Source organism: Haliaeetus leucocephalus, unplaced genomic scaffold, assembly GCF_000737465.1.
Source record: "Haliaeetus leucocephalus isolate CR32 unplaced genomic scaffold, Haliaeetus_leucocephalus-4.0 Scaffold395, whole genome shotgun sequence".
Lineage (NCBI taxonomy): Eukaryota > Metazoa > Chordata > Aves > Accipitriformes > Accipitridae > Haliaeetus > Haliaeetus leucocephalus.
Window position 1 is genome coordinate 1,913,152 of NW_010972831.1, and position 11,227 is coordinate 1,924,378.

Here is an 11,227-nt window from a genome sequence, read left to right on the forward strand (position 1 = left end):
CCGGCCCCGCAAGGAGCCGCAGCCGCTCGTCATCCCGCGGAGCGCCGCCGAGGAGCAGCGCCTCCGCCTCGAGCGGCTCATGAGGAACCCGGTGAGGCCACCCGCCGGGCCTCTGCCCCTGCCCGGGGCGGCGGGCTCGTGAGGGGAGAGGGAGACCGGTACCCCCACCCCCCTCGGGGTCCGTGAGGGGAGAGGGACCGATATTCCCCCCACACCCCCCCCTTCCTCCTCCCCGGTTCTGTGAGGGGAGACGGACCGACTCCCCCCGCTTCCGACTCCCCGGGGCCTGTGAGGGGAGACGGAGCGATATCCCCCTTCCTGGTTCCGTGAGGGGAGAGGGACCGACCCCCCCTTTCCTCCTCCCTGGGTCCTTGAGGGGAGAGGGACCTGACACACACACCCACCCCCCGCCCCGGGTCCTTGAGGGCAGAGGGACCGATCCCCTTCCGTGGCTCTGTAAGGAGAGAGGGACCAGCCCCCACCTCCTTCCTCCCCGGGTCCGTGAGGGGAGAGCGATCGGCCCCCCCTTCCTCCTCCTCTCAGTCCGTGAGGGAAAAGGGAGCGGCACCACCACCTCCCCTCTCCCCGGGTCTGTGAGGGGAGAGAGGCCGAACCCCCTCCACACACACACCCGCCAGGCTGGCGTGAGGGCAGAGGGACCCGTCTTTTCTGGGCTGTCGTGAGGGGAGAGACCCTTCTCTGGGGACCCAGGGGGAGGACTGGCCCCTCAGTGCTCTGCCTGCTGGTCTCTCCTCTGCCTGCTGCTTTTAATGAGGGGGGAGCATGACCCTGGTTCCTCTGACCGGGTGTTTTGATCCTTGTCCGGAGGAGGAGGTGTTTGGCAGGCAGAGACTCTCACCCTCCCTCTGTGTGTGCTCGAGGAGGCTGAGGCGTCCCCGCACCTCTGACCTTGCACCATGTGTTCTCCCTTCCCTGCTCTTCCCGGTCCTCCATAGATCTAGCATGGAAGGTACACAAATGCCTTTCATCGCTTCCCAGACTACTGGTAGTGGGAGTATACTCAGTTTCTGCGAGTGCTTGGAGGTGCTGACTTGCTTCCTTCTAGTTTCCATACTGAAAAGAAGCATAGACACCCCTAATCCTCCTGGGTTTTGTTGACCTGCAGGCCTGAATGTGGGGGAAAGAGAGGATACCTTCTGATTCTTGTTTGCTGCCTGCTTCTGATCCTTATGCGTGAAGAAATTACTACAGCTGTGCTCCTTCTGAGATCTGTCAGCTGATGGAAGAGGCTGTTGTCAGACATATACCACCTGTCAACAATGTGTTAAAATTGCAGACTTTGCTCCTAGAAGATACTGATGACTGCTTGGTTTGTTCTTGCAGGAAAAGACTGTACCAATTCCTGAAAAACTGAATGAATGGGCACCACGACCTCCCCCGGAATTCGTTAGAGATGTGATGGGTAAAGATACTATTCTTCAGATAAATCTAGGGTCAGCTACATTAAACTGAGGAAATTGTTTAACAGAAAAGACCAGAAGTGGTTTTCTGTTGTTGCTCATTTTGCTGGAGAAGAGAGGTATGAAATGTGCTTTGAGAGTTGCTTTTTCAAGTTTTATTTGGTTCTTGCGTGCCACTTTCTGCTTGTTGTCAGAATGCAAAGTGAACAATGCCTGTGGCACTCCAGCATGTGGACTGTGTGCAATGAAATAAGCTGCTGCTCTGGTGATGACAAGTAAATGATGATAAGTAAATCTGTCCTTTCCATGGATCTGAGAGTGCTCTGGAAGCTTATAATTATGAAGTCCCCATTTTGACTGCTTTGAGTCTGAATCTCAGGCAGTGAGAAGCAGACATGTGCAGCAGATATGATTGTACATGGTCAGGTAGGGAGCTGGTAGCTGTGCAAGGAACGTGACCCAAGTATTCTGCTTACACTTTACTTTTACCTGCAGGGATTGAATGTAGTAGTTGTGGTATAAATTGTATCTGCATGTAGAAGCTCTGGCTTTCTTTGGGATCTTCATCCTTATTAATGATCCTTTCTAGAGGCTGACTTGGTCTTATTTCAGAGTAATTGATCTGGGACTAAAGCTTTTATAGACTTCTGAATAAACTGTTCTGCTTATTGTAATTCCCTCATGGCTTTTTCAAATAGCTGTGCTGTGTGATTGAGTTGAGCTGTCTTGTTTTTCTGGGAGCACCTGATGTGCTGGGATTCTGTTGGTATCAAGAGCACCCCTATTGCAGTCTCAGCTGCCATGTTTTAATTACTAGGTGTCTTCTTTGAGGCATGTATTTGTGTGCTTTGCATTGAGAAATGGCTCAGGAGACAGAGGAAGAGAATGGAGTGTGATGTTGAAAGCTCCTGTGAGACTTCAACATGCAGACTAATGCCAGGAAGAGAGGGCTATAGGGATTTCATTTATGAAGAAATGGTCAAAAACTGTCAGTGGTATCTGTCTTGCACGGGAAAGTATAATATGATGGGGTTTATCACCTTTCTGTTGACCTTTATTTTTTGTATGAGATGCTGAAAATTAGCCAGAAGCAGCCTCAGTAGGATGTTTTAGCTCACCCCTACCTATAAGAGAATGGGGTGTGCATTTGATCTCTAGTTCTTTTACTGCCTCGATGTCCAGCTAAGACTGGATTCTCTCTAGGGGAGTAACTGACCAGTAGAAACTGCATTGACCCGTAAGTGTATGGTTTTGCAGCTTGCTTTGGCTTTTGATTGTGAGTGATTTGAGCTTATATAAAATGGTGACACACTCTGTGTGTTGTTAGTAGATTTTCATCTTACAGGGCCCTTTCATGCGTCCTGTCCCTCAGCATCTAGCTGTAGTCATTTGTGAACATCTAGTATATGTTGTTTTCTAGTAGACTAACTCTTCTTTATTGTAGGTTCCAGTGCCGGAGCTGGGAGTGGGGAGTTTCATGTGTACCGGCATCTTCGTCGGCGAGAGTACCAGAGGCAAGATTTCATGGATGCCATGGCTGAGAAGGTCAGCAGGACTCTTTATAATTCTGCTCCCCCCTGCCCCCCTGCACCCCCGACTATTTGGTCTTCATTGCAAATGTTTTGTTTCTTTTAATGTCATGTACAAATAATTCAGTTCCAAGCCACCCCTTATCAGAGGAAAGCTGTAGGAGTATGTGATATGTGGCGTCTTTGTCAGTATTGAAACATTTGGTGCTTTGTGTCAGACATGCTCCATCTTCTCTGTTCACTGGGGTCCTAGCACACAGTAAGACCGCGTGTGAATGTGTGTGTTCTCAGGTTGGTTTGAAAATGCTTTCAAAACTAGAAATCCCTAATACCACTGTCTTGCACAGATAGAATCAAAGCAAGTACCTGTGCACACAGTCTGGATCTCTTTCCTTTAAGTCTTCGTCAAGTAGAAGAGCACCTTTTTCAGAGAGCATTATTATTATACTCTCTCTTGGCCAAGATGAGTCCTTTGATCCGTATGTTAATGTTTGTTTCTCAGATTATTCTCTTGTTTTCACTGAAACGTTCTTTAGGGCAGAAGCCCAACCTCCCTCATCTGTTTTGGTGAGGATTCCTCCCTCCAAAGGCTTCAGTGTTTGGCTCAGGCTGCAGGTTAAAAATGCTCTCTGTACAGAAGTCATCCCTAGGAATACGGGTTTTGTAAAAAGAAGCAGCCAGACAAAACGTGGCAAAGCTCCCTTCTGTATTTTGCTAAAAGACTTCTTCCTAAAAGGACATGACTTTCTTTTAAAAGAAGTATTTTAATTTTAGATTGTGACCAAAGTATGACATGTGATCAATTACAGCAAAGACTAGATGAGGAATTCCAGAAGAAACTGGAGAGGAATAAGATGATTGCAGAAGAACAAACAGCAAAACGCAGAAGGAAGCGGTAAGGGCAGATTGTTCCCAGGAGGCTTGACATGGAAACCCTCATGCCCTGTGCCTCATCTGTAGCTGCATGCTTTGGGTAACTGCTATCATTCTGTGTCTACATCTCTCAGCTGAGAAGTCACGCTGTGGAAATTAATTTTGTTAATGTAATTGTTTGGTTTCTCAAGGTAGCTGTAATCTTGACAGGCTTTGCTGGCATGGCTTATTTTTCATGCCATAGCTAGCAGGATAACTTTTGACTGGTTGAGCAGCTTTTGCTGACACTGTGGTGTTGACCGCAGCATGCCTTACTGCATATTTGTTTTAACAATGTCAGGAGAAGTTTGTACATCTGGCTTAAATAAATATCTGAAACAGCTGACACCAAGCAGCTTAAGTGCAAAAATGGGTGCTGCTTAATGGGTACACGTATGGATTTGGACTAGCAGGGTGTGGCAGGGCCTGATGCTGTCCTCCCCTATACTGTCAGTGTGACTAGTCCAGTTCAGTCTGTGAATACTGAAAAGGCCACTGATGGGTGCAGTATTGTTAAAATCAGTAGCTACTTCTACCTACCTCACTGAAATACCTGGCAGGTCAAGTCTAGTAAGTTAGATGGAAAAATTAAAAAATATTAAATCCATCCTTCTCCTAAGTTTTAGACAAAGTGAAACAGTTACAAAACTGATGCTCTCAAGAAACAGTCTGAGCATTGTAATGCAGCAATACAAGAATTTAAATTCCACCGTGTGTGTCCACCATACCTTTCAGAAATAGCAGAGTATCATGGCTCAGCTCTTTCAGAGGGTCTGACCCTGAGCAGCCTCTCTCTCACTTCTTTGAGAATGGTGGTTTTACATCTTGTAGCTGAGAGTTGCTGCTGAAAGGCCTGTGCAAAGTGAGTCGCTGGCATATTAGCACAAAAGTGCACAACACAAACACTGTTGCCACCTTACTTTAATTTAGTGTGGTCCAACAGATGGCCAGCAAGTCAGATCTGGCCTGCTGCCTTTTCCCTGGCTGAGATGGAGAACAACTGTTCAAACAGCAAATGCTGCCTAAACACTTAACGCCTCCTTGTCCCCCTTCTGTAGTCTAATGGTGTAGGTACCAACCAGCTTTGCCCTGTAGGAACCCCTCTAACTTCCCTCACCACCCTTTTTCTTCTGTCCTGACCTAACAGGTACAGTACTTGGTTCTCTGTTTCAAGAGAATTCATTTATGGCATCAAGAGAGGAACATGAATCCCAGGTTGCTCTGCCTTGTGTCTGCCATTAGATTGCTGGGTTACCTTTGCTAGGCAAACAGAGCTGGGTTGTATGAACTGAAATTCCCTCTTACTCCTAATGCTACTCCTAGGGGCCAACATACTGACGAAGTGCAGCCAAAGATGAAGGTCAAAGCATACTGCTTTTTTTTTTTTTTTCAATTAAAGTATATATTACTGGTGATGATTTAATTTTTTTTCCCCAATGTTCAGTTCCAGCAGTCTGGGTTTTAACACCATTTTCTCTTTTGGTTTATTAGGCTAGGTAGCTAAAATGTAGGGGCAGTTTCATTTTTGTTCCTTCTGTGTTCTTGGAGATTCTTGCATATTATATAGTTTTGGTTGCAGTGGCATCACAGAAGACTTAAAAAAAATTTCATTAGACTAAAAACAACATAGAAAACTTTCTATTGATCATGTGTTTAAGTTTGCTCTCATTGAATTTTCAGTTGAGGCCAAATTTAAATTGAACTTCTCTTCTGAAGACTGCTTTTCCAAGATGTCTGTAACGTCCTTTATCAGCGTATGAATGTGCAGAAGCTTGTTGGAAAAGAGTCTTTTTTTCTTTGCTTTATAGCCAGAAGTTAAAAGAGAAGAAACTGCAAGCTAAGAAAAATAAACTTGAACAAAAGAAGCAGGAAAAAGGTCAGTGAAATTTTGTTTTCTTTTCTCAAGACTTAGTGCTGTTGCCTAATTGGAGCCTAGAAGCGTTTGTTCCACCCCGTCCCAAGCATTCTCGATACATGGATAGGAAGGCTGAGCCTTAGGCTTGTTATTTTAGCTAATGTTTCAAAAGTCCTCTTTGAAAGCCATCTATGTTGAGATTTAATCTTACAAATAACTTGAGTGTTTGTGAATATTTTCCCTTTATTAGGGGAAGTTTTGGACAGCAAACATTGGAGTCCGACTTTGTTAATAGTGGATGTTTTGCTCCAGCAATTCTGACAAACTGCAGATTTAGAACATCTTTGCTAAAAAAGGCAGTATTGTTAAAGGCTGTTCTTTTTTTAAGTATATTTTGAATGTGTATGGGAAAACAGGTGGAAGAAACGCACAGCTTGAACAGCAAGAAACTGAGTTATGATTTTGTGTGTAAGAAATTGAGCCACCTTGGTGCCATCTGTTCCACACAACTATTTTATTTTGCATAGAAATAACGTGAAAAACCTGATTGCCTCTGTTCTCCTGCAGTTTTGAAAGTTAATGTTCAGCAATGTCAGTGTAACTGTTTGCTCAAACTTTTGAATACTTGTTGCTTCCTTTCAGTGAGTATGTTTTAGCTTACTCTTTCAAATAGTTGTCCTTTGTGGATTAGCACACCAACTCTGCAGTAATTCTTAGTCTTAAAGTTACAACGGTTTCTGATAATTCTGCTAGAACAGTGACTTGTCTGACAGTTCTACCTTATTTCTGCTTTGCTTTTCAGAATTGGATCTGTTTCAGCTGAACCATTGCCAGCCTCCCATATGAACATGGGAGGACAAATTAATCGTTAGGTTAATTTTACTTGTGACAGCAAGTGAATGTAGCAGCGTGGATTTTTTTTTTGCTGTTTTGTTTTGATTCTGTTTTTTTTAAAGCTACTCATTTATTTATTGTGACTGGGAAGAAAATTTAAGTATGAGCATACTTCTGTTCACTTTGAGTGAACAAAACAGGATACTCATCCCTTTAGGGAGTGGCTGGGGGAGAGGGGAGCTGGATCAGGGACTGGCACTGTGGTATGGGACTGCCATGTACCAGTTGTTGGGCTGGACTGCTTTTGTTCGCCACAAGTAAATCATCTTCAGGAAGCCAGAATCCAAACTCCCCTGTCTTTAGAACGGTTCTTAGCTTTTTACCATTTGTGGTTCTCTATTTACAAGAATAATAATAATAAAAAAATCAGTGGAGATAGAGGCCAGTGGTAGCCATCTTTAGTCTACTGAGAACAGGCTTGTCTTTTTCTAGTGTTGTGTGCCCTGGGTTGAGATCTGAGAGTTTTTCCAAAGTAACTGAAGTGTATTTGTTGGATGTGGCAGGCAAGCATCTATCTTCCCTTTTGAATGAATAAATAAAACCTCTGAGTTGCTTTCACCTTTGTTATAGTAAAAACATGTAGAGCAAAGCTTGGTGCTAAGTAAGGTCAGCTGTTAAAGTTGCATTATTGTACAGATCCCTAATAAAAAATGAAAGTGCCGAACTTCACCACGCGGTGGCATCAGACCACTAATCCTAAATCCTGAGTGTAACTGGTCAGAGCATGAGCTGAGTGTGACTTGGCCTGAGAAACAGTAAAGATACAAGAGCTGCTGGGAGCAGAAGAATGGCTATTAGATTCAGGTCCCACTTTATGCCATACCTAATTTTTATTATCTGTTATCTAATTTCTAGTAGCCATTTTCTGGTCTTTTAGCAGGCTTCATGAGTTTTCTGTGACCCTCGTTAATCTTACACATATCTTAACGAGTTTCTGTACTTGCAGTATACCAAACAGTCTGTAAAAGTTCATGGCACCTTGTGGAATTTCTGTGAACTTGGATAACTGTAGAAATATACCGAGTCTTGCCTGTGGCTTTCTAGTGCCTGCATTCTTTAACTGTACTCTTGTGATACTTGAAAGTTCATGCCGACATGCAGAGGTGAGATTGCGAATGAGATAATCTATCACTTCAGCGTTTGACTACCTCCATTGAAATAATGTTCCGTAGGAGGTGGAGTTGTTTAATGATGGACTTGGCACAGTGGTAATATTGGAGGCGAGGGAATATTTCTCCAAGGGAGAATTTGATGTTCTGAGCTCTACATCACTCAGTAGAATTAATTTAACCTGATACATGTTTCCTTAGTATCTGGGACTACTTTGTTGTGAGATATTTAACAAGGAAGACGCACGGGAATATGTTATCCATCTGTACTAATTAGTGTGACCTAATACACGTTTGCTTAGCAGCTGAGACTATTTCGTTGTGAAATACTTAACAAGGGAAACACATGGGAATATGTTATCAATTCATACTGTTTGTGTTTTTAGAACCCGATCAATCTCAAGAGCGAGTCAGCAGCGAGGATGATGAAGAGGATAGCAAGGAGGAGGAAGAGAAGGAAGATGATGCTGAAGAGCCCAGTTTTGTGATGGGAAGAGGATGAGGCCTTTCAGGGACAGCTGGAAACACTGTTCATTGCTTTATATTCAGGAGCATGAAAGTCTTTCATCTCAGCCAAGCAGAACCCATTGGCGTACGTTGTATCTGCTTAACGGTGAATGACCTTCACGACACAGGCCCAAGAGATACTGATAGAGAAATGCCAAATAAGAGATTTTTTCTTAATTGCTTGTATAACTGCTGTGCAGTCTGCTCTAAGTTTGCTCTAAAGAGTCAGCCATAAGTCTCTGTGACCCTAGAGTTCTTTCTAACATGGCCCAGAGTGTTTTTCTGCCTGAAAGCTAAAACATATCCATTACCATTTAAGGAAAATATTACTGTGAGGGCTACGTATTCTACTTATGTCAAAGCTGGTAGCAGTGGGATACATGAATCTAAGGGAAGAGTATAACCTAAAGTAGAAAAGTGGTCTGTAGCCAGACTCTCCTGCACTGTGAGTGTTCTGAATTTGGGGTTTTGTATGGGGTCATCTCTAACCCAAAGAAATCAGTTTATGTTGCTAGACAAGTTCTATAGATTTTTAAGCAGGATCCCTTTTTTATTGCTAAAACTTTCCCTATTACTTTTCTTCCATGTTTTTTAAATTAATAAAGGGGATGTGTTGGATTGTTCTGTCTTCTTGTTTTTGAAGAGGATTTCAGTGAAATAAAGAGATGCTTGCAGTGCTGCAGGAAGGACAAAAACACCAAGTGATGTGGCACACAGGAAAATATGGAAAAAGGTGTTAGCTGCATTTCATTTACTTTTTGCTTTTGGATTGGAAGAGTATCTTTTCCAAAAGATTATGTCTGTAAAGCTTCTACACCCTGTGGCAGAAAGGCTTGGAATAGAATGGTTTTGCTTGTGTTCAGTTTCATGTAATGACACCTGCCTTGCTCTCTGCTTGAGCTCTCTGCTTTGAACTTCGGGTTCCTTGGTAGGAATCGTAACATCCATATATATATATTCACTTATTGGTGCTTAAATGAAAAGCATATGCAGTGGCGGTTTTATTTGTAACTTAGGTTGTTGTCTTTTCAGTGTATCTTTAATTAGAAGTGCCTGCTATCTTTCAGACATGCTCGTCCCAGGACCTCAGCATCCAGAATGTGGTGCTACTTCTTCTCAAGCTTTTGTTAATGCCAAATTATTTAAAGCAAAAACAATTAAAAGGGAGGCTCTCTTTTTAGATTTAGCCTTTGTTGAACAGTGCTGCCAGAAATCCTGCATTTTGTCTGAGCTGGCTTTATGTAATGGCTTCTCAGTGGTATTACCATGGCGGCAAGGAAGCAGATGTGATCAAGTGCAAGTGATGTTTGTGTTTAGTTCCCCTGTACATACCCAAAGACTTCAGAGCTGGATAACTTCTGAGCTGCAAGGTCCATATCCCCACACCCCACCCCCGGGTTAGAGATCTGCATGGAATTGTTTTCTGCTTAATCTCCATTGAGGCAGGTGCTTCAGAGTAAGTTGTGACAGTGTTTCATTCTCTAGCGCTTAAGCTGCAGAATGGATGTTCTGCAGTCGTTGGCATTTTACCTGGGGAGAGGGATGAGTTGTGAGAATTGCTTCACTTGAATCCCCCTTAGGGCAGGTAAACCCTGTTGGTAAGTCTGTGTCCTAAGATGAGCCACAAAAATGTGATGTTTCTTAGCTTTCGTGGATGGAGAAGTGAGAGTCTCACAAATAAACAAAGGCTGTTCTGCCTCTGAGCTTGTCAGGCTTTTGAGCTGAATAAATAAGTGCTGTTTTGCATTAACTAGAGCAGATGTTGCTGCATGAGGACACACTTCTCAGTCGTGAGGAAGATGGACTTGAGTTTGTCTTGGTGAACTAAAGGAATTCAGGTGTGTAGCCTCAACCTGCCTCCTTAAGATGCCATTGTTACCCATGCTGAACTATTCACACACTACATTTTCTAGGAATGCTAAGTTTGTAGGTGAAATCCATAAAAAGCAAAGAGAATGTGTTGCTGAAGGTGGTATCTGCCTCATGGTCTTTCTTGCTGGAGTGGCTGAATTGGAGCAGTAGGAGCTGTATTTGGTAGGTGTTGCTATGAATTCTGAAAAATACTATGCCATGTTCTGGTTGGTTGTGTCAGTACTATGTCTTCCAGAATACAAAGGCACTTCAGAGTGAGCGTTTGAAGGGATGTTTCTTCATTAAGACAAAATGCAAATACTGCGTGACCTCAAAACAGGGGAAATATTGTCCATGGAGTAGAAAAAGGGAGTGCTCCCGTGTGTAGTAAAATGAGGAAGAATTCTACAATTGCTTCCTATTCCAAACATGACACCAAAAAAGCAGTAATAATGTAAAGGCTTTAAACTGCCAAGGAGTTTGACCTGCTTACATTAAATTCTTGCCCTGGATTCTTTTCTAGAGGAGTCTCTCTCCTTTCTCTGACGGAGACTAATCTTCAGGGGCTAAAGTTCGCTGCTGTTCCATTTCTACATGCGTTTGTGTGAGCATGGGACCCCGAGAGATAGCAGTGTTAGTGCTGTAACCGAGCAGAAGTATTCATAATCTCAGAGGTGAAAAGCACACTCAGGATAACAAATGTATTTGTCTTTTTAATAAGCTTTTAGGAATTGTTTCCCTTTGTCTTTTCCCCTCCCCAGGCAGAAGTGAATTCAGGAAGATGGGACTACCCTGTGATAAAGCTGACCCACTGTGCTGCCGCTCAGCATTTTCTCATTTGCAGGGAAGGCACTCCCTCCTCTTTCCCATAAGTCTGTCCCTATCCTTGCTCTTTTGATGGGTTTATACAGGATTTCCTGCTGAGTCAATGGAGGAGGAATGCAGGGAGATAGCGGTCTGGCTTTACGCAGGGAGCCAGAGGGTGTTGCAGCTCGGCGGAGGCAGAAGTCAGCACTGCCTTTTGACTTATGTAAGTGGCGACTTTTTGCTGTATAATTAATAATTGTAATAAAAGCACATTTACATCCCATTGCACCAATACCTTCTCTGTGGAAACATTTGAGAGACGCAAGGTCCGGACCCAGTAAC

At 43.6% G+C, this 11,227-nt stretch overlaps 1 protein-coding gene across 1 annotated transcript; it reads left to right on the top strand.

Annotated features, from left to right (window-relative positions):
* Positions 1-6: 6 nt before the first annotated feature.
* On the top strand, positions 7-9,238 carry PRKRIP1 (PRKR interacting protein 1 (IL11 inducible)). The gene is made up of 6 exons (XM_010573527.1): positions 7-91; positions 1,345-1,423; positions 2,866-2,966; positions 3,760-3,845; positions 5,671-5,738; positions 8,107-9,238. The coding sequence occupies exons 1-6, from the start codon at positions 80-82 to the stop codon at positions 8,220-8,222; spliced, it is 462 nt and encodes a 153-aa protein (XP_010571829.1). The 5' UTR covers positions 7-79; the 3' UTR covers positions 8,223-9,238.
* The last annotated feature ends 1,989 nt before the right edge of the window (positions 9,239-11,227 follow it).

Bases quoted from the DNA above. Each gene is read 5' to 3' on its own strand.
- PRKRIP1 (XM_010573527.1), top strand. The intron at 2,967-3,759 runs GTCAGCAGGACT...GATCAATTACAG, and splicing joins TGGATGCCATGGCTGAGAAG to CAAAGACTAGATGAGGAATT. The intron at 3,846-5,670 runs GTAAGGGCAGAT...TTTGCTTTATAG, and splicing joins GCAAAACGCAGAAGGAAGCG to CCAGAAGTTAAAAGAGAAGA.